Source organism: Phallusia mammillata, chromosome 1 (genome assembly GCF_965637545.1).
Source record: "Phallusia mammillata chromosome 1, kaPhaMamm4.hap1.1, whole genome shotgun sequence".
Lineage (NCBI taxonomy): Eukaryota > Metazoa > Chordata > Ascidiacea > Phlebobranchia > Ascidiidae > Phallusia > Phallusia mammillata.
The window spans coordinates 33,121,799-33,145,965 of NC_137252.1; the positions used below are offsets into that span (position 1 = coordinate 33,121,799).

General features: G+C 36.1%; 1 protein-coding gene across 4 annotated transcripts; it reads left to right on the top strand.

Annotated features, from left to right (window-relative positions):
* The first annotated feature begins 417 nt into the window (after window positions 1–417).
* On the top strand, window positions 418–22,356 carry LOC145230652 (uncharacterized). 4 transcript variants are annotated; one of them, XM_080096154.1, is made up of 14 exons: window positions 418–589; window positions 1,181–1,838; window positions 2,401–2,472; window positions 6,542–6,636; window positions 6,746–6,905; window positions 8,421–8,501; window positions 13,742–13,858; window positions 14,100–14,144; window positions 15,599–16,903; window positions 17,050–17,121; window positions 19,274–19,345; window positions 21,419–21,654; window positions 21,812–21,979; window positions 22,174–22,356. In XM_080096154.1, the coding sequence occupies exons 1-14, from the start codon at window positions 536–538 to the stop codon at window positions 22,207–22,209; spliced, it is 3,171 nt and encodes a 1,056-aa protein (XP_079952280.1). In that variant the 5' UTR covers window positions 418–535; the 3' UTR covers window positions 22,210–22,356. The 4 variants fall into 4 exon arrangements, with proteins under 4 accessions (XP_079952280.1, XP_079952295.1, XP_079952272.1 ...); XM_080096169.1 differs by lacking the exon at window positions 22,174–22,356 and having other exon boundaries at window positions 15,599–16,720; window positions 16,799–16,903; window positions 21,812–22,037; XM_080096146.1 differs by lacking the exon at window positions 22,174–22,356 and having other exon boundaries at window positions 21,812–22,037.
* Window positions 22,357–24,167: the final 1,811 nt, after the last annotated feature.

Consider the following 24,167-nt stretch of genomic DNA (forward strand, 5'->3'; position numbering starts at 1 on the left):
TGCAAAATTTTGTTTTGTCTACAGCTAACCTCATCTGTGACACAGAGTTTCCAAATGTCGCCATTTCATATATCGTTATAAGATTAAAACAAAATCGTTTTAATCTGCCCAACACTGGTATAAGGCTGTTCAGTGACCTGTGCCTTAACGTTGTTCTGTTGTTTCTCACCTTTAGGGGGTTCACCGAAAACTTTCCTGAGGTGAAGCCATATTGCTTTTGTTTCGCAAGTTCCTCTTTTTAAGTTGCTCGCAAAGTTTGGTGTTTTTACGCAATGCAGTCGAAAATAAAAGCTTAGGATAAAGTAGTTTTCTTATGGTTAAATGTTAAACATAAACGTCGAGAATGTTAATTCTTTTGTAATACACTGTTTCCTAACAATTAAATTGTGTTGTTTTCTATTTAAGCTTTATGTAATTTCAGTCAGGTGTTTAAAGCTGATCATATTCACCAACTGTTGACTTCTACATTGTAAAGTGGCAGATCTGGGAAACCAGGCCTGGATCTGCATCTGCCAAGTGGATTATTTTGCATTAAATGAAGCGGAATTATGCAGGAAGTTGTATTCCAAATACTGATGACCAAAATCAGGTTAAACAATTTTTTATTTGTTGATTTTGATAATTCGGTTGCATTCACATCTGCAACATAGTCACCAATCATTTTGACTCAGCATACAGAAAAAGTGCAATTTTGACATGTTGGAGTTAAAATGCAAAGAGCATGTATGTGTGGTTTGTAAATGACTTATCTGGCAAATTCTTATTTAATTTTTGTTTTGTTGTTTTCTGTTCACTTTATGAAACAAAAAACTGTTTGCAATCCATCTGTGGTTTCAAACAAAAATATTTCAGATTGCATTTGACTTTTTACTAAGACTTTTACTGTTTACTTTTACTTAACCACATATTTCATCAAAACTGAATAAAATTACACACATTAAACAACTCTAAAGTTACAACTAAACATAGGATTGATAGAAAAAGGTGTGTATAGTTATTCCTTGTTGTAATCAAATTGCCAATGAATTCCTTGCATAATATTTAACTTGTGGTTTACCTCAGCTGAGACAGTAAATAATTTTGTAGCTAGCCACAGTGGAAAGTTTCACATTTTTTAACAACCTTGCTGCAATTTTATTAACAAACCAATACATTGTGAAGCTGTTGTTTGTTATTCTAGAATGCTTCAGCAAGTGAAGAACACTTGGCATCTACCAGCATCTCTAGCCAGCCATACAATCCACACCAACACTCTCCATTAAACTTTCACCTACCTCAAAACCCATACAACACTCCACATTCCAACCAAGCTGTTTCTCCACCCCAACAAACAGGTGCAAGGAATCAATTTGATGCTGCAGCTGTAAGAGGAAATATTTCACACTCTCATCAGTTTCGACATCAGGCATCATGGAACTCTCCACCAACCTACTCCTATGCAAATCAGCAACACTATGTTGCAGTGAGACAAGCTCAAACTTGGACACAACCATGTTCAGCTCAACAATATCATTATCATCAGCATGAAAATACTCAGTTGAATATCCCGCAAAATCTTCCAGTTTATCCAAGTCACGTTAGTACTCAGCAAATTTACAATCCACATAGTATTGGACATCAATATATGAACCAGCTACCTTATTCACCAAATCTCATTCAATCAGGAGTACATGATGATGTGGCCCCTATTCATCAAAAAAATAACCAACAATTATTTCACCCATCTTCATTTGGGGCAATGTCAAATGATAACAACCCACATCTTAACTCTGCCCAACAATCTCAACCATCTACTGCTGACCACCCTGCACAACAAGCTTCACAGCATTTTCAAGCAGGTAAGATTGTAAAAAATAACTGATGATGTCAGTTTGAGCTTTTAAGGCAGGGGTGGGGAACCTACTTAGTACTGGGCAGGCCAAATATTCATTTTCAAATTCTGTGTAAAAATACCCAAGAGACACAAGTGGTATTACATTTCATCGCTTCAGATTTGATTTTTTCTTTGCTGCTATATGTTTTCAACAAACAAGGCATACAGGTTTATCACTTATTTTGACTAAAAAATAAGAGTTAAACACCCTAGCTCTATTACTGATCTGTTTATTTTTAAAATGATATGTTTGAAATAACAATATAAGGATCGCACGTCAGTAGCTCTAAAATCAAACAAATACCACCACATGACCAATCATTTGTTACTGCAAGAAAAGGCAATCGAGTGACTGTTACGTCACAAATATAGTGGTACTTTAACAAAAATCTGACGCAGGCCACATTAAAAGGATATGCGGGCCCCATGCGGCGCCGCGGGCCGCAGGTTTCCCACCCCTGTTTTAAGGCAAGATTGGCCGTCCTGGCTGTGACAACCCTGTTATAGCCTGAATCGTATGTTGGCAGGCATGCCTCCACAATTGCAGGGTGCCAGCAGTTCAATGTACCCAGTACAAGCAATGAATCAACAAGTAGCAGGTATTTGACTCATTTGTTAATTGTGTGAAGGGGACATATCTAGTTTTTATCTGTATTTTCTGTCTTTTAAATTTACACTCATGTTAGTTAGTTATTCAGTCCAAACGACCCAAATACTTCCCAAAATTTTATTTTGAAGTTTCTCACAAACCTTGGACATGAAATGTTTATCGGCATGGAGTTTCAGCCAATAATCTTTCAACAACTTGTTCGTAATTGTTTTGGAAGTCCGGAACGACGTTTTTTTCCACATTTTCTCAGATGGACAAGACATTATTGACAAATTTACTTGGTTTCCATTCCAACTTGATGCCTCCGACGTAAATATGCACAAGGAATGATAACGAGAAACTTACACATAATATGATACAGCATTAGTAGACAGATTGAAAGATTAACGTGTAAACACCCAGTCGATCGAGTTTATTTGTTACGAAACAATGCCTTAGTTTAAAACGTCAATATACTATCACAATGGGCTTTGTGCCTTATAAGTTTTACTTTTTCACGGCATTCAAAGCCGTACAATCCAAGGACTAAACCCAGTTTTTTTCTGGTTGAAAAGCGTGTCAGATCATTCGACCAATCCATGATACGCACTCACTTAGCAAATCAATCGTTTTTGGGAAAGTCGTGTTGGTAATTCGTTGCCTGCCCCCTTAATTTTCCGCTAGTTGCGCCACTGCATGCATTCTTACTATTTTGGTTTTATTTTTGTTTCTAAATTAGGACGGCTTTTCTAAAATTATTGCGGCAGTTTTGATAATTGAAAAATCAAACAAATACTATTCGTTTTTTGACATAACACTTCCATTTAGCCCGAAATTTAGAGCTGCCTCAAAGCTTTATCAGCCAATATGACGCCACAAACAGAATTAACAATTACAGACGAATCCGGTTAATCGCATACCGGTTAATCGCATAATCCGTTTAATTGCATCACAATTAAAAATCCCAAACCGTCGCCCATCGTTTGTTAAGAAAATCGTCCGGGTAATCGCATACCGGTTTATCGCATAAACTGGATATTCGCATCGATTTTCCACGAAATATGCGATTAACCGGATTGATGATCTCTGTGTAAAAGTCGAACAGCCTGAGTATTTGGAATAAAAAACGACGATATGATAGCAAAATCCTCCGGAAGTAATGTACGCGAAAAAGACGTAGATGCATTTTTGCATTCCACACCAAATAACGCGTTTAACGTTGAAAATGACACATCTCGACCATAAAATATTTTGGAAAGTTATTAGAAGATTAAATCGGCGTTCAGTGTACCGCTGTGCGATAACAAGGAGTCGTTATCTCACAGCCGTGCACATTCCTCCTTTTTTTGGCTTATCTAATCGCCAATAGTAATATAACAAGCGTTTAAATAAAGAGTTCAACGTGTTAAAATTACGAAACTTGTGTTCCGGCAAAGACGCTGATTGCAATTTCTTACGAAGTGCGAACTGCACCAAATTCGAAGTGTTAAATTGTATTGAAATTTAAACAAGGTTAAACGTAAAACAAATGTTAAAAAATGTTTTCTGTTATATTGTTCATGTCCCGCCAAACACGTAATGGTTGTAAAAAATGTTAGATCGCAAGTAATCACACCATGTTGTTTAGATTCACGTAGTTGGTAACGTGCCAATGATTGCATATTTTGACTTCTGTTCGTGACCTTGCGCAACTTATCAGGTAAAACACCGATTAAGAAAGGCATTTATTTCTGTAGTATTTGTTGCTGCTTTAAATTTTTGAAGCAACGATCACACGTTGATCACGTGACAGTCACGCTAATCTTGCAACTGCAGTTTTGCTGATTAAGCTAGAAAGTAGTGCTATAATCTGAGTCTTAAACTTTTGCTAAAATATTCTTTTTGTCAATTGGATAACGGGTTATAATAGAAACTGATGCAGCTCGCCTTATTGCCCTTGCGCTGTAGAATGTGCCAAAGTTTTAAGTTTGACTAGGTTTCAGTCGTGTACTTGCGGGTTTGGGGTTGCTTACAATTATGCACCTAGCACTTTGCCGCTTAACGTGTTGGTTTGAACTAGAAAACTAATTAGGTTAGAAACAACAGGCCATTTTACGTGTATATTAGGCGAGAGGCCTGGCTCATTTATATAGAAAACTACCGAAAACAAGACTAAAACGTCATCGTCTTCATAGGGAAGTTCCCAAATTTAAATGTTAAATGTTGGCCGCTTAGCTACGATGCGATGTAACATATCTTTTCAAATAAACCTGACTGCAAGAGAAAGCACAAATCAAGCGAACTGGGCGTGTGCGCCAATTAAGAGTGTGTGTGTGTGTGTGTGTGCGTTTCTACTGTTTCTTTAACACACTTAGTCGATTGCACCATAGCCACGATAGTTAGGAAGCATGACGTCATGTATTGCGCTGGGAGCAGCAATTTTTTCAATTCTCTGCAACAAAAGAGAGAAAATACTGCTCCGTTGCCATAGTTGAACGTCACTGCAACTTTGTTTCAGCTGGGGAAGTGAAAATGAGCACTTTTGTTAACGGCCTGTACTGTTTACATAGCAACAGGATTATCGCATAATCCGGTTAATCGCATCAGATGCCCTTGGCAAATCGATGATGTGATTAACCGGATTCGTCTGTACCATGCCAAGTAGTCTTGAAATTAGTTTTGGGCAACCTTTTAAAGCAGTTTGTTTCATCATAGACAAAATAATAATACAATTATGTGCAAAACAATACCCTTCTTTTGTTGAAAACAATGGAGCATTACTCGGTAGAGGAGAATCAACATCAAATTACACTACATTTACCAGATTAAATGATACAAATACTTCACAATTTGGGAAGCTCTATTACATCTATAAGAAGCATGACAACGAAACAAAGGAAAAGCTTGTTATCCTTGTATTTAAATAGTATAACCAGTCACAATACATAGCCAAAATAAAAGTGTCCCCAGTGTCGCAGGTAACCACTATATATTCAAATAGCAGGTTGTTTAAGCTAATGCGCCCCTTGTCCCTGGTGTTTGTGTGTCTGACGAATAAAATTTGATTTTAAGATAAAGTTAGCTGAGTTTTACAGTTCTTGTAATCTTATTTATGTATACAATCAGTAATGTTGCAATCGCCCCCAATTTTCCAAATTGTCACCATCGAACCTAAGGTGGATGAAATCGGCCCCATTGAAGAACCCTGAAAGCCTTGGAAAATTTAAAAAAATGCTATGAAATGAAGTAAAGAGTAAATCCTCCTGTTGTCATAACAGAATTTTCTGGTGACCATGGGTTGGAAAACACTGCCCTATATCAGGGCTACTCAAACTTTCTTGCCCTGCGACCCCATTTTGAAACAACAACTTCTATGTGACCCCTTGATGGGTTTAGCGTAAGAGTGTACAACCTTTCGCTATGACGCCGCGTCACAGATCTGTATTTCACCAGCGGCCGCTTACTGACTGCTTGCTCGTGTTTTGAAATTATTGACATAAAGAAATACTTATATTATATGTATGTATATAAAAGGCTAAATTAATTTCTAACTTGACACACAAATTGACAGTCTTAGCTTTTATGGCGTCATAATATATGTTGTGACGCTAGTGATATCTGCTTTTTCACAGTGTTTGCATACAAGAGACATAAAAAAGTCTGGCTCATATTGCTACTTGGCTGGTCTTTTAAGTTTAACAAAATGGGTTTAGAGCAGTTTGACTTGTCTCTGTACGGTTGCAAGGTTGTGCATCCCTGGTATAGTAAACAATAAATGTACGCACGTATACCATTTATTGTGACTGACATAATAACGCAAAAATGTTTCGCTACCCCGAAACTATATTCCGCGACCCCAATTGGAGTCGCGACCCACAGTTTGAGAAGCCCTGCCCTATATGACCCAACGGTTTACAGGCCTCTAAAATGTGAAAATTTGAAATAGTCCGTGCTTCTACATTCATTATAATGGATAAATTGGCAAGGCGATATAAATAGTAGGTCATTATCTGACCCCTAACTTGAAAGAAATATTGTTTTTATCTGCATTTCCCCTTTTTCAGTCTAATGCTATTTTTTTCCTTCATTCAAACAAACAGGTGCAAGGAATCAGTTTGATTCTCAGCAGTTTCAGAATCAGACATTATGGAATACTCAGTCAACCTCCTATGCAAATCAACAACACTATGTTGCAGTAAGTCCATTTTAATGTACCTAAGCACTTGTGGAACCAATTACCATATCCTGTGCCACCAGAAATGCCCCATGGTGTGTTTCAATTTTCTCAAAATATATATTTTCAGCTTTTCAATCAACAATTATGCTACCCATCTTCAATTAATACAAATCGGAATTATACCTCACAAACTAACCCTGCTCAACAACCCCAAACATATGTTGCTGCTAGGTCATTAAATTATCCCCAGCATGAAAGTCAACAAGCTCCACAGCATTTTCCAACAGGTAAGATTATACATAATAACAGATCATGAAATTTATTGTTGTGTTTCTTTAATGTCTAAAGCAGGGGTTCCCAACCTTTTTTGCTGCTCGTACCCCTTTGTCAGCTCAGAGCATTCTTTGTACCCCCAAAATAATTCTGACGGATTTTTTCAGATGTATATTGCTAAATGAAATTGCTTTTATAGCACCATTAAACGTTTAACCGGCATTCTAAACTTAGGGCCATTATATTTAAGATTTTTTTCTATTTTAGACATCTAGAAAGAGCAGCAGTTTTTCCAAAGTTTTACATAAGATTTATTAGTCTTAATTCTAGTTACGCAAAACAAAATGGTAGTGACAGTTCATTATTATGAAAACAATGCAGTGCCTATTTTGCCTCACCTTCCCCTACTTTCTCTAGTCGTTTGTAGCAGATTTACAGCAAGACTACATTGAATGCCTCCTTTATCTGTGCATTTTCATAGTAACTTTGTGTTTTGTTGTTTATTGCTGGCAGCAAGCAAAAACAACATTGTTATGTAACAATGATGCTTCTTGCAAAATAACAACATTTGTTTGTAGATAATTGTTTTTTAAATCAAAGACCGTAATGGCATGATATCATTTACAATTCCAAAATAAAACTGTGCTGTGAAATCTGTTTGATAAGCTGCCTTTTTAGCCCTTTTTCGGGTACGAGTAACCCCAGTTGGGAACACCTGGTCTAAAGCATTTTGTTGATGCACATGATTTAAAAGGATTAGACCAAAGTATATATAAAACACAAGTAGTCCAACCCATTGTTACGCGATAGAGCCGCATGGACGCCATTTTGTGTCCAAATTAATACAGCAGGTATAGGGAAAAACACATAAATTGTCTGATTTTTACAAACTGGTGGGATTTAACGTGAGTTTGATAGGCAAAATCGAATGAAACTTTTGGTTCTAACATTTGAGCATGATAATGCACGCTGAACGCAAATATTTGAAGTTTACATGAAAATTAAGCGGCCAAATTTACATGAAAAACAGCAATTTAGCTTTTAATATTACGTTGAAATGTTAGAACCCGAAATTTTCATTCAATTTGGCGAATCAAATTCGCGTCTATGCTCTCCAGTTTGTAAAAATCAGACAATTTATGTGTTATTTTTCTCTACCCACAGTATCATTTTGGACACAAAATGGCTCCATAGGCTTTATTGCATAACAATAGGTTGGACAACTTGTGTTTTATATAGACTTTGGATTAGACAATACAACTACAATGTATTGGTGGCTAGCATGCGTAATGTGTTATATTCAACTTCCTTTTTTCTTCTTCAGTTTAACAAAAATTTACAAACATTGATCCAGAAAATTTCTGTGCGTTTTGTAATCATTGTCACCCCAAAATATCCAGTTGGTTTTCTTAACCAAGAGTGGGTTATTGCAATCAGGCTTTATAAATATAGTTAATTTAATAATTTATCCTTAATAATTATATTTTTGTCATAAAAGTTGAGTTACAACTTGTAACATATGTTTACAGGTTTGACTCCACAATTGGATGATGCCAGTACTTCAACGTTCATATCCACTCAACCGCAAGTAATGCAACAGCATGTCACAGGTATTGTGCCTACTTACAGTGTATGGTCTACATCAGTGGTTCTCAACCTTTTTTGACGTGACCCAAATACTTCTCAGTTTGTTGTTTTGTGATGTCCCGTGACCCATGGACATGTATTCTTACTATTTGGGTTGTACTTTTTTATCAGAAAAGCTTTCGAAAATTACTATGCCTGTTTGGAACATTTAAAAATCAAACAAAGACTATTCAAAACATTTCCATTTAGCCCGTCTTTGGAGCTGTCTCAAAGCATTATCAGCCCATATGACATCAAAAACAGAATTAACCATTATTATGCCAAATTGTCTTGAAATTATTTTGGGGCCACAATTTAAAACATTAAAGGAAGGGAGAATCCTATACATTCCTATACGGTATACAGTCGAGGAGAATCCTACACACAACATCAAATTACACTACATTTACCAAATTTAATGATATAAATGCTTCACAGTTTGGGAAGCGCTATTAGGCCTATAGGAAGTGTGAAAGCGAAACAAGTTTAAGGGAAAGCTCGTTATCATTGTATTTAAAAAGTATGACCTATCACCATACAAAGCCTCAACACAGTGTTCCTATGTTGCAAATTAATTGCCCAAGCTGATGCGTGCCTTGTCCCTGGTGTTTGTCTGCAAGATGAATAAAATCTGCTTGTAAGATAAAGTTAGTTTCACAGTTCTTGTAAGCTTATATTGCCCCCAACTTTAAAAACTGTCACCATCAACCCCTCGTTGGATGAAATACCCATCGTTGAAGAAGCCTGATTTAGCCTTGAAAAATTAAAAAATAATGCTACGAAATGAAGTCAAAGAGTAAATCCTTTTATTGTTACAAAAAACAGGCGACCCAATAAAATCTTTAGGTGACTCAACTTTGGGCCGCGACCCATAGGTTGGGAACCACTGGTCTACATATTAAATATAGTGGTCTATATGGCAAAAGTGATGAGCTTCTATTTATCAAATATTTTGTTATCTGCAACTTGTTCGGGCAATTATTGAGTTCCCTTCTTCTTTTTTTCTGTTTAACGCTGGTTTGTTTCAATTTTGTAACTTTTAATTGGATTCACCCATTTTTTACCCCTTATACTCAAAAATCTTTAGGTTATACTAGCCCTAATGAGCTGAAAATTACTACATTTGTTTGTCGTGGGTTACTAGTTTACTGTTTAAAATTTTAGCTTGCTGCTTTATGCCATTAGTGCCACCAGGCTTTTTTCTTGCTGGAATAGAGCTGTTAGCTGTTCAGTTATTTATATCACAATGACATTTGTTACAAATATGGGGTGGCAGACATTATACATAATATTTGTCTATGGGGCAGAGCCAGACAGTGCCCTCCGCCAGGGTCATGCGCAACATGTGGAAAAAGAGGAGATGATTGACTGGTTAACAAACCAGCTCTGTGTGATGTGAAACAATGTCTTCACACATACACAAACATTTTACCTCATAGCCAGTACAAGCTCTGTGTTTTTTCTTCCAAAAAATGTCATTCGGTAAAAACCAGGCGTAAATATAGTCGATGTTTTGAACTTTATTGCCAAACTTTTATTTTAGGAAACAAAAGGTCAGTTTTCTTCCAAACAAAGCTGGTAGAGCTACTTTTATAGTTATGTGATAAGTTTTTGGTTTTACTAATACAAAAAAATATTTGACGAAAACTGTTTTTATGGGTCCCCTTCCCTGAAAGGGATGCATCTTGATTTCACTATGTTTTTTTTTTTTTCTTTTTTTTTCTTTTTTCTCCGGTAAAGTTTGTCCATGCACTTTTGGCATGAAATCTTTGGTGAATTTGGATGAAACTTTTACAGATGGTAGATATAGTTATGTAGATGTGCCATCTGCTTTGTTTGCCTTGATAACCCCAGTATTTACCCCGCTAGACCCCAAAGTGTAAAACGATTTTGTATGTTGCTGCGCACCACAAACGAAAGATTTCTGTGGTAGAATGGTCTAATAAAGGCAACAGAACATATGCTACTTGTGTTTGTGCATTACTAGGTGAGCATTTTTTGCACATGCCAGTTAGAGGGGTGTTAACAGCCTTATGACGCCAGAGGCGTTGACAAATGTTGCTAATAGCACCTCTAGTGGTCAGAATTTTAAACATTGTCTGAATTGGATAAAATTTTACATGACTGTTGATTGGGTCATTGTGATTTCATATTTCATACGTTTGGGTGTTGAACCCCATCATTTACCCCACTAACCCCTAAAATGGCTCAGTTTTTTAATTGGTGTCGGAATTAGATGAAATTTGGACAGGTTATAGAATTTGTCCTTTATGGGTGTCAATTGTTGTGTTTAACCCTTCAACCCTGTCCCCCCAACATTTACCCCACTAGCCCCCCAAAAAGGTTATTTCTTAAACAATGTCAGAAATAATGCAATTCAGATAGCGTATAGAGTGTCCCATTTATAGGTGTAAAATGTTGTGTTTTACCCTGTAGCTTTATCATTTACTCCACTAGCCCCCTACCATCATGTGAAATTTGCCATTAATAGGACCTGATTATTGTGTTTTAGCCTATTTTCTCACTATTTAACACTTTTTTCTCAGATCGACCATAAAATAGAAGAACCTTCAAAAATGTATTAATGGAATGAGTTTAAAAAGTTTGTACTCCTTATAACATATTTATGTAAAGTACCGGTCACTGTGTTTGACCTAACAATACCAAATTTTCTCATTGTTATCTCTTGAAATGCATTATTTACAACTTTGCATGTGTTTCTGCCTGCAGAAACAACCAAGGTTATAAAAGACAGTGGATGATATTGGACCCAATATAAAATAAGTGTAGGAAATATATTAATGTTTTAAAATAGGTTATAGTGTATATGCAAGGGAAATATGTGCTAAGCCACCCTTCTAGTTTAACCTGAAAAAAGTAAAAAAAAAACAATGTCAGGGTAAAAAAACAAGTCGACATTAGGCCCATTTGAAAAAAATAACATTAGGTGGCAGTTGGAACTTTAATTGAATTATATGAACTTAATGAACAATCTTACACAAACTTCTTGAAATCAAGTTTCATTTTCTGCCAAAACTGATTGAATTACCACAAAATGAATTGATTCCCCCCTTTTTTTTACTTTTGGCATTTTTCATAAGGCCTGGACCCAAAATTGACCTTCCAGCAATGCAAGTATACTTTTTGGTAAAAACTTCCTTCCAAGCTAGGTCCCTAAAGCAATTTTGTACAGCTTTGATTCAAAGTACATATTTTATAGGCTTACTTTTTTATTTTCAAACTTTCAGGTGACAAATAGAAAAAATTAGACAAAAAAGTGGGGTGCAAAAAATACATTGTCTTTTATTACCCCATTCCTATAGAATCGTTTGGGGTAAAAAAGAACAACAGCATTTCTGAAAAATTATAGAAGCTAGCCAAGTGGAGTGATTTTGTTTAATAGGTCATAGTTATGACACAACACAGAACAAAGGTCATTGACACCAAACTTGTAACAAAAAATCTGCAGGAAAGCTTCTAAAGCAGGGGTTCCCAACCTGCGGTACGCGTACCACTAGAAGGGTTTTCAGGTGGTATGCGAGTTTTGTTTTGTTCACAAAAACCTCGATTTGCAAATTTATATTTTGTTTGTCTGGTTTTGTTTACAAAAAAAACATTACCCAGGCCTATTGTAATTCTTACGTAACTATTCCTGTTGTTTCGTATCATTACGATCTTTAAATTACAGGTCATGTCAATTCTCAACAAAAAGCATAGTTGCTATGAAAAGCCGAACAACGCTGTGGCACAGTGGGCGTTAATTATGTCAAATGATTGCTCTTCATAGATATCATCTACCGTTTTGTAGCTTAAGCTAGTGTTGAATAAAATATGATTGGACCAAATTAGTCGTTCTGTAAGAAATGGCACCATAGACTCATAGAGCACATTAGTGCTCTATGGTGGTATGCGTGGCAGTTCAGAGCTTTCAAGTGGTACGGGATCGTAAAGGTTGGGAACCCCTGTTCTAAAGGTTGTTGAAGACTTTTTAACATATGAATTTTACTACTGTTGTTTCAACCAGTAGAACATTGCCAAAAAACAAAATCTGAGAAAGGTTTATGGCTTATTGTTTAGCCACAGAATAAATACATCTTGTGAAAAAGAAAGTATTACAAATTTGTTTTTGGTTTAGCTGTGAGGGTATTGTTTTTTTTACCCCAACTGCGGCAATTTTTTAGCCCATTTGACTATATGTATGGTAGTATCTTTATCGCAATAAAGAACAAAATATCGCTGATGTCATGCCAAGTGTTTTGTTGAACTACTTTGTTTGCTGGTTCTTGGAGATGACACAAAGCAAAGAATCTTAGCACTCACATTTTTAGTTTTAGTGAAGTTTTCATAGGAAAGCAGAATTTCGCTTTGTTATATATCAGGAAAAACATTGTTGCTTAACATACTGGTCAAAATTTAAACTGGACGAAAGTTACAATAAATGGCCAGCTTGACTGCAGCATGACAAGAGGTCACTTGAAGGTCAACTTGTGGGTACAGAAAAACCCTGCAAGAACTATTTTAGGTTACAACATAACTTGTTTATTTTTGAGCAAATAACCCAGAGAAAGGCAATATGTTATTGTTAAACATTAAGGACTGTGTGCTGTTGAAAAATGTGTCAAAAGGTCATTATCGGTCATTCGGACTTCGCATGGCAAGAGGTTACTGTAGATCAATATACAGGTCAATATAAGTTAAGTGAAGAACAATTTGTAATGTATACCTTTGCTGCAAAATGACTCCTTTAGTTTAAGTGTTTCTAATACTGTTAATGTTTTCTAATCCCAGATGTTTAGAAGCATTCTCTGCCATTCTTCGTTACTACTTTTGTAAATATATGACAGTATGATTTGTTAAGAATTTCAACAATACCTTTAAAGTTTAGTGTGATGCTTTACTAATATGTCCTTACGAACATAAAAAAAACAGAACATTTTTAGCATAAACTATTCACATACACACATGTGTTCACATGTGGACCCATTCATTTTTGCATACAAAAACAATAATGTGTGTACATCGAATGGTGTGTATAGTAAATTGCTGAATAGGATATGGAATATATAGAATGGAAATATATCAAAAAGCCACCTTTATGGTTAATACATATTTCTGCTGTTTTTATTGTTGTTTGTGTGATTTTTTCCCTAACCCTTCACTTTTTGCAACAAACTATCTATACAAGAAACCAACACATGATATAATAAAATCATGTTTTATTCAGACCAAACTGTTGGAGACAAACAGAGGATTGATATGAGAGAAGCATCAGTTTCAGGTTCATCCATAGTCGGGGTTCAAGGGAACGTACATCAAGGAGATGTGCAGCAGGCTAATTATTGTAAGTGCCTGTCATTACATGTAAATTTAACAACACAATTTATTAGTGGGCTTCATTATTTGAACCAGTTTTGTGGTGAGCACACATTGTAAGATAGTAATGTAGCAACTTTTAAATTGTAAAATTTGTTCCAGCTGCCTTTTATTCAATTTAAATAGAATAAAACTGAATATAAATAGTATATGTCCCAATAATTTTGTATTTGACACATGTAATTATAACAAAAAAAATGTTGATTTAGATTACAATACTTCTGGGAGGCCACATTTTGATAAAAAAGACAAAGGTAAAAAAGTGTTTTTTTTCTTTGTGCAATAACATATTTCTATTGTTTACTCACCATTACATGAAAAGGAACATAGCTACAAACTTGTAGAAACAATTGACAGATATTGTGTCCAAAAACATCTGGTGAAATTTAATGAGTGAACTTTTTATTAAACGGTCCATTTGTAAATTCTTTTTTAACTAGAAAGGTGACATTCCTATACGCATGAAGTTCCATTTACGTATTAACATTTCTATAAGCATGTACTTTTACTACACTTACTACAAAAAAAAAACAATAAGGTTTGAAGCATGGATAAGATGTACAAACCATAATCACCAAACCTAAAAGTGCACAGATAAAGTTAATGTTATTGTGATGCAAAACCAGGTAATTGCTAATCACCAAAAAGGCTACCTAGTAACAATTTTATGCATGAGGGAGAGGACTTCTGTTTCTCTGACTGTCTTGTGCAGGGGTCCGCAAATAGTGGGTCGCGACCCAAGAGACCTTCCAGTCTGGGTCGCGAAATATTTAAAATTTTCCATGAATATTCTACAGTATTAATGAATTTCGGCTTTTTTCAACCTTTTAATCATTAATGCATTGTTACGCATGACTACGTAACTGTGCCATACAGTCTATGTAACAATGCAAAAAGTTAAGTGCACCTAAGCAAGCATGCATTTTGTGATTAGCTGTGTTCTCAACACAGAGCCCACAGTTCTCATTTGTTAGAATAAATACGTTTGTTTACCTACTGTGAAAACAACAACTGACAATAGCATTATAGCAGTCTTAATATTGATATTTAGTTGCTTAGTATTTTCCACAAACTTACATGCTAACAAAATGCTTGGGTCGTGATAATTTAGATTCTTTTTTTAGGGTCGCGTCAAAATGTATTTGCGGACCCCTGGTCTAGTGTACAGATATACGGGGCTGTAAAGGAAACCCTAGGCCTACCAGGACAAAAAATAACAAACAATTGTAACAAATTTCACCACATTGAGGCTTTTATTTCTGACCCCAATAACTGTTAAACCTAAAAAAATATTTTGGGGTAATGTGGTAAAAATGGGTGAATCCAACTAAACGTTACCAAATTGTTAAACATACTTTACAATGCTCCAACCTAATTAAGTATTAACTGCCAGATCATGTACTTAATCAAAGCAGTTCTGTTAATTTAACGTTTGGTGAACCCCTGGGTCACCTGGCATGGTTGGGTACATCAACTTTGGATATCAAATTACCATGTATGTAAATTTGAGTAAGTTTGAACCAGCATTAGACAATAAAGAAAAACATATTGGCTATAACTAATGGCTATATTGGCTAATAAGTCCCCTTCAGGGAAGGAGACCAATAATAACCAGCACAAATTACAATCAACCATTTAAGTAAGATCCAAAAAAGTGGCACTTTGGCATTAACAGGGAAAAGCCTGATTCACATGCATTTGATTTCAGTTGCTGCTATTGAAAAGCTCCAGGAGGAGCATATAAAAAGCTTACCAGAAAGTGTGGTGCTTTATGATGAAACACTGAAACCAAACCAACTACCTGATGTACATCCAGGAATGCATGAGTACAAGGCGTATTGGGGACTGTGGTGTCCTGTAGGAACAGATGAATTCATACCATCTACCAGACAGAAACTTTCCTCCACTGCAAATCAACAGCCTGTTTCCTTCAATACAATTTTAAACCTAACCTCCAAAAAAGGGTTTATTGCATTAGTTGGCCCACCTGGTTCAGGGAAAACTACTCTTTCTAAACAATTGACAAAGTTAAGTCAACCAAATCAATCTGTTAAGTTTCATCTTAGATTCATGGACCTAAACTATAATCAACCGTTAACATGCAAAGAACTTTTTGTTGACTGTCTTTGTCCTGGATTGGATAATGAAATAAAAGAAAAAGCATTTCAATGGATGGTAGAAAACCAAGATAGGTGTGTTTTTGTGTTTGATGGCTATGACCAGGCATTGTGGACGCTTGAAAATGTGACACCAGTAAATGCTTCTTATGATACATCTTTGCCAATTGATCAGCTAGTAGCCAATCTTTGTTGCAAGAAGATGTTTAAAGATTCTTTGCTAATTTTTACATCACGTCCCCACAAAATTCTTAAACTCCCGTCACACCTTCGTCCAGATGTGACAGTTCATGTTGATGACCTTTCAACTGAAGACATGGAAAAGCTGTTCCGTGCTTTTGCAGGGAAAAAAGCAGAGAAATTGTGGGAATTAATATCCACCAAAACCCCGCAACTGTTTAGTCTTTGCCACAATCCTTTGTTACTGCAATTTATTGTTTTTGCTGTTTTGGATCAAGGTTTAAACAAAGTGAATACAGTCGCAGAGGTTTTTAAAACTGTGTTAGAACAACTGAGATACTCTGACCATGTACGCAACATCAATATTGCCAATTTATGGAAACCACTTGGTAAAATGGCATTTGAAGGAATGCTGCAAAAAACTGTTGTATTTACCCAAGACAGTCTTGGGAGTCTTAAAGCCACCGTTGTCCAAGACATTATCATTGCCTTTGCTCGTAAAATTGGCATTCCGAATCAACGACTATTTGATGGTGACCAACTATTTTACTTTTTACATCAAATGTTGCAGGAGATTTTTGCCGCCAAATACATCTATGATTTCATGTCAGATAAAGAATTCAACAAGATCATTCCTGAGGTGGCTAAGGGAGGTCATTGGTCGATGGTCCGTCGATTTTTATGTGGTCTTTTGCTGGGGGATAAAGACGAAAAAGGTGGGTTGAACACTTTGAAAATGGGATAGTTCATTGGTCAATATACTGTGATTTGCACTCCTCAGTTTATTATTTATCACTCATTTCAAAGTTAAACGTCAGTAGTGGTTTTCCTAATGGTATGTACTAATGTGATATCGTAACAGATGTGCAATCATCATCATGCAAAGCCGCTGTACCATCAGTTCATCACTCTGCAAAATCTGCAAACAGGCAAGGTATGTCCATAGGCACATGTGGTTTACATTTGGAAATTATTGGCCTTTTCCTTGGGGGACACATCTTGATTTTACTCTTTTTTTCCCATGAAGTTTGTCCATTCACTTTTGGCATTTGTTTGATGGATATGAATAAAACTTTTACAGCTGATAGATATAGTCTTGTAGATGTGTCATTTGTTTTGTTTGACTCAATAGCCCTAGTACAGGGGTCGGCAATCTTTAGAACGCTGATGCCAATTAACTTAATATTTCAGAATAATAATGGCTTTGGTTGTGTAAAAGCGATTTATGCAGGTTTATTTGAAGAGAGTGATTTACAAATGTAGCAGTTTAATGCAGAGCGGATAGTCGAGCATCAACAGTCGTTTGGGTTTTATTAAGTTAGCACACCAAACTTTAGTTACTCCGGTTTCGTATATGTCAGGCAAAACGTTGTTGGTTAACCTAAGGTCAACTTGTTGGTTGGTTAACATAAAGGAGGCTGCTGAAGGTCAACTTGTTGGTACTACAGAACACAGTTAAGAACGATTTCTTATTTCACAAGATAGCTTCTTTGTTTTTGACAAATAAGCTCCGGAAATAATACTTAAGTCATGTATAAATTAAGCAAAACGTTATTGTTTAACACTAAGGACTTCGTGCAAAAAGGTCATTAAACGATCGTCCGGCTGCCACACGGCCAGAGTTGTAAACGGGCCTGAAGTTGGAGCACGAACTCGAAACCCGGCCCGAACCCGATTCGTTTTTGAGAAGTCAGGCCCGAATTAAGCCTTTTTTTTAAAAAAAACTAAGCCTGAACCTGACCCTACTTACAACTCTGCTATATACCTTTGCTGCAAATTATCTACCTAATTTGTCAGTGTCTGTAACACGGTCTGGGTTTTTTAGGAAAAGTTTTTTTAATTTTGTAAATAAGTGACAATATAATGTGAAAACGATATAGATATAGACAAAACCTTTTTAGTTTGGTTGGTCAGATGTTTTCTACTAATTTGTCCTAAATAATCGCAACCAATTTGCCTTAAAACGTGTGTAGTAGGTCAAATGTTGTGTATAATAGGGTAAAGAATAAATCAAATAAAAATATATATGAAAGTCACCTTTCTGGTTTCATTAACGGCTATTCTCGGTAAAGTACATGGCTTTGAAATTTCATACATTATTGGTTGGTACAAATCGTGCTTACTCAAACCGCCTTGGAATTTGACTCATTTTTGCAAAATACTGACACCATACGTGCGCTCTACTGTATCCCCATCGTTACGCTCCAATATTGGATTACTTATTGTGGTACACCACTTAACGACGATTTTTAAAAAAACTGTGTTCTTGTAAAGGAAAGTTAGTAAGCCTGATCACATAAGCAGGTAAATTTCAAAATTTATCCTTAAATTTACTCCGGTTACTGACGTCACATCCAGGGTAAATTTTTACTCCAAAATGCCTTCTGTTCACATGGAGAAAAAATTACCCTGATTTTAAAGTAATAAAACATATTCTCGGGATTCAATATATCGTTCTTTGTTTATATACGGTGCACCTTTTTAAACATGAAAACAATTTTCAGCCTATTGTCGAGCATCCGGTAAAATTTACCCAGTGTGTTTCTGAAATTTACCCATCAATTTACTCGGGTAAATTTTTCAAAATTTACCCAGTAATTTACTCCACTTGCCTTTTTTCCTTTTCTCTTTTCAGTCTAAACAGGGTTAATTTTTGTAATTTACCCCGGTAAATTTGTGTATGTGAACAGGCTTAGTGTCACAAAAGTCGTTTTTAGGCGTTATTTGTCGCTAAAAAAACGAAGGAAATATTACCAAAATCAACAACATTAAAACCGTTGCACACAGTACATGTAACATTGCAACGAAGTTGGGGGCGAAATACACGTGATGATGTAACAGCAGTTAAAATGTATGTGCGACCTGACGCACATTGCCCCAGAACTTTAATATAGTTCTCATCATACTGACACCATACATGAGGCTCCACCGCATCCCCGCCTTCCCAACACACTACGCTTTTCGTTTTCCAGCGTTTTCCTCTGTTATTCTGGCACTTTTTTTATTTTCCTCGCCGGTCAGACATTGTTCATAGTCGCGTTTCAGGTTTTTGCAGAAAAAAATTAACATGTTTTTGTTTTCTGCAGGCAAGGTTGAAATGTTTCGCAAAAAGTTTATCGAATACATGAAAACCGACTTGCGTAGACAGGATTTGTTGGGTAAGAGTATGTTTCGATCCTTGGTTTATATTTAACCGCATGTATTTTCAATTCGTTCCCGAATACATGTTTTTATACAAAGATAATTTTTCCCTGAAGGAGACACATACTGTTTTTGTCTTTTCACCCCTTTTTTCGTGTCTGTGTCTGTTTCATGCGTTTGGTTAGGAAAGAGTGCTTTAAGCTGTTTCAAATTTACACACGTGTTTGTTAGTTATCCAAAGTTGGTCCTCCTGAAGTTTTGACCGCGGATGAACCAGGGGTTCACCCACAGGCCTCAAAAACGTGAAATTTCAAAAACAGCTATACTTACTAAAGCACATGATCCAATAATTTCATGCTTTGTTGGTTGGTGCCTTATAAAGTATTTCAAGTAATTTTGTAACTTGTAGTTGGATTTACCCATTTTCACCCTTATAGTTAACCAGACCTTTAGATCTGAAATACAAGCTCTATTTTGCTGAAATTGTAAACAATTTTGTTGTGGGTTTCTTTTTTTGTTGTTTACAATTTTAGCCTGATTGGCCCGGTGGTTACCTTTACAGCCCAAAATATGTACATGATATGTGTTCACTGGATACTGTGGGCAGTCAAGCAGACAGAAATCCAAAGGGACTGACTCACTGGTTTTCAATTGAGATTCACTGGTTACAGTTTAATGAATGCAGAGCGGGAGGTCTATGCATCACGCATGAACTAGACGTTTTACTAGACGATTTTTTGACAATTAACAATCAGCTGGTTTTGCGCAGCAATGCTGTGTGGTTTTATTAAGGTGGCACGCGCGGTCATTGTCAGTTTGGCCGTCGTACGACGAGGGGTCACTAAAGGTCAACTTGTAGGTATCACAAAACACATTTAAGAAATTTTTTTTGTCATAGCTTTTTTTGACAAATTCAATTTAGAAACACACAACTTCACAAATTAGGCAAACGTTACTGTTGAACAAGGACTACGTCGTACTGAAAAGCGTGTCGACGAGATACAGGTCAATGGTGAACGTTTGCGAAACAAAACAAATTGAAGAACGATTTGTTACATATACCTTTGCTCCTAAATTTCTTCGACATTTGTCAGTGTCGGTGATACTGGCTGGGTTTGTGAAAAAAAATTTAACGGTTTAAAAACTGGCCTTGGACAGCTATCTCGAGGTTGAAGCTATAGATTGAGGATTGGGAGAATTGTTTCTCGTTCTTTTTTTATTAATTTCATATTTAAATTGAAAATATATGACTATATAATGTAAAAGGAATAGGGACAAAACCTTTTGAAGTGTGGATTGATACTTTTCACTAATTTGTACTCAAGAATTAAAAAAATCGCGGGGCACCTTTCTAGTATTTTACAAGGTTTTTACAAAAAATGAGATGGACGGCCCAACGTGATAATGAGCGCATCGTAAACAGCAAAGCGTTGTTTTCGTAGCGATATTTAACAATGCAAAGTACCAGCATAAAAGATGGTGTAATTCAAAACTAAACAAACCTTTCTTATCTTAAATTTACTCTGAAAATAATAAATTATAATCATTAGCACCGCTAGCGGAAGTTTGCAAAAACATTGCTACTGTAATTGTCTCATTACGTATGACATAATAAATTCTGTATTACGTCATAACTATCACATTGTGTTAATGGAATATTTTACTCACTTAGTGAATTTGTAGATCAGAAGCTGTTAAAAGTTTTGGAGGAAGGGCGCATTAAATTTGCTCTCGTGTTTAGATGCTAAATTTGTAATTTTTACTGCTGAAAGTATTTAATGTTATACAAAGTTAGTAAGGTGAAAAGTTCTGCAAATAAACAGGTAGGCAGACTTAATTAAAACTTACTAATACAGTAAAATAACGTATAAAGATTGTCCTTATTAATTTTAAGTTGCATAAAAAACGCAAATAGGCTCCAGTCGTAAATTTTCGTTAATATTCCTGGTGTTGAAATGAAATTTTAAAATTTATGAAATTTTTCAAAATGGTTTTATGGTCAATCCGAAATCATAAATTTAGTTCCAGGCCCCCTGCTTTATTGTATACCACTTGCAACATCTATTTGTTTTTCCTTTGTATTTTACTAGATCTGCTGACGGACTTGCAAGAATGCTCAGATGACGAAAAGGACTTTCTTGCAAGTCATCTTCCTGTGAAGTTTGATTTCTTCAACACTCCCATCTCATCGAGTGCAGCGCACGCCTTGGCTGAAATCCTCCCGAGGTTGAATCGAACTGTTGAGTCGCTGATTCTTCAACGCTGCAAACTGAACTCAGACACACTGAGGGTGGTTTGTGGAGGAATCAGTAAAATGAAACACGGGGTTTGTTATGATTGTGATTTTGTTTCATGAGAATATTTTTTATAATAATTACAAAACCTGAAATTAAATATATGACGACACAATTACGTCACTCGTCACGTGACAGTTAATTTGTTCAGTTGATGTTTGCGACAAATAATCATCAAATCTTGCGCAGATTGAAATACTTGTTCTGATTGGCAACAAGTTCGGAAATTCCGAGGTCGAAATAATTTCCGCTTCCGGTTGTTTGAGGAAAGTTGAGTGGTTGGATCTGGAGGATTGCGGGATTTCTCATGATGGGAAACAGATTTTATACAGAGAACTGGAAAGACTCGGACTTCCCGTAAGATTGTTTGTTCGATTTATAGATAAACATTTTCCAATACAAAATCACCTGTGAATAAAATAGTGACGTAAATATAATTACGTCATGGGCTGGTGACGTCACACTCTCAGCAAGCCTAAAACTTTGTGTGTGATTCTACTTGTGTTGTTTAGAAAGATTTCAGCTGGATGTGTTTTTTTTGTTTCTTGCAGCGATCAACTGTTAGTTTCACTTACCCTGACTATTAAGTTTCCGAAGAAGAAAACGAATTTTTCGACAGCGTTGAAGAATTTTTGGATGAAAGTTAAACTTCGACTTCAAATTGTGTCTTGAACACAATTTCTACAAACTTCCACTCTTTTGCTTTCGTTTTATTTGTGATTCTCGTGCTAATAAAATTCCAAAACAAGACAACAATTTTTTAATGAGGTTTTTGTCACAAGTTTGTTGAGCAAATAAAAAAACATAAATTTACTTTAAAATTTTAAAATAAACCGAAATTGGAAACCAGCAAAATTTCCAAACTGCATCGTTACTATAATAATAAAATTCACACCTATTCATGCAAATTAGAAAAATAGAAATACGTTTGCTCGCAGAACTTGGTGTTTTGGAAATTTGGTTAGATTGGTTTTTCAAAGTTATTAAATTTGTTTGATTGCTGTTTTCTATTTTATCTACCTGATGCGTAAACTAATTAGGTTTTTTATGTGCATGTGCTGGCACCAGGGCTGCCACTCCTTAGGACCTTTTCCCAAGATCTTGAGATTTCAGTTGTGAGCTCCGGGATATTAGGAAAACCCTTTCATAAAAGATTAGGAAAACCCTTTCATAATTTATTGATGTGCGTGATGCGTTTAATAAGTCTAATCTTAACTTATTACTGTTGCTGCCAATAAAAACCGTTAGTTGCTAGTAAATCAAGCCTCTGTGACATCATTACTGTTTTAACAATGCCTATATCTTTATCTGTAACATTTATCTGTAACACATTAGAAGAAATATAATAACACACGAGAAAAAAATCATTTTGCATCTGGTAGATATTTTGTGTAATTTGCAGAAGCCACCGATTCTTAAGCTCATAACACGAAGAAAAGATTGTCCAACCTCTTATTTCAAGCATGTTTATGTATGGTAGTATGAAGTGACTTGAAGCCGGTATAATCATTGAAAGTTATATTGCCAGTGCCAAGATTTGAATCGAATTACGTTGTATACGCGAATTGTAATTACAAACGTCTAACAGGCACGCAGGCAACGTGCTTGGAAATGATAAAGAAATCCTATTTAATTATTATTTCCTATCTCTCCACTCTTTGTTTCTTCCTTCCACCTGAGATGCACACAAACAAGCGTCGATTTGTTGTGTTTGAAAGCAGATCAACAACCGTGCTCGTCCAAACACTGCGCGGCATCATCTTTCCCCAACTGCTGACGTTAAACCGATCAATTCGTTGGCGGCGCATTCCAGTTGAGCGCGTCTTACTCTGCCCCAAAGAGCCATTACTGGATGATCAATTAGGCAATTACTGTTAAATATTGAGCAAGAATGACTTGATATTATGCAACATGTTCTCATATTGCGCAATAGTAGTTTAATGGTGAGTCATACTGATTCGATATTACGCAACAATCACCGTATTCTGTGCATTATCCAATTAATGTTGAGCAATAATAGCTGGTTATTGCGCAATCCAGAATCCAAACTACCCTAAAAGTTGACGGACACTGTTGCGGTTTGTATCATCCACGCTCTTCAACCGACATTGCAGTTGCTTCTTCTCTCGTTCCAAGGTGTCTTTACTCGTTGTAAACTCCTTAGCAGCGTTCAGTCGAGCTGACCTCGCCTCAACTTCCAGTTTCTGACGACAAATGTTTAACTCAATTTGTTGTTTAGATCCATCAGTTTTAAGCTGCTTACAGCTATGTTTTCGCCCATAACACAGTCTGATACATTAAATACAGCTCTAAAAAACAAGTAGATTTTACAAAACGACACGCCCCTTTTTCCGCCAGTCTCATCCTGTTAACGATCGGCGACGCCCACCTGTATGTGATGTTTGATTTAATTGACGGTTTCGAGAAGATGAAGTCGTTCGTGTTGCGATTCCTCCATCTCACGTTGAATCCGGTTTACTCTCTGCTCCAGGAATTGGTTGGATTAGAGGAGTCTCATCTTCTCGTCTTCACTCTCCATCCTGGA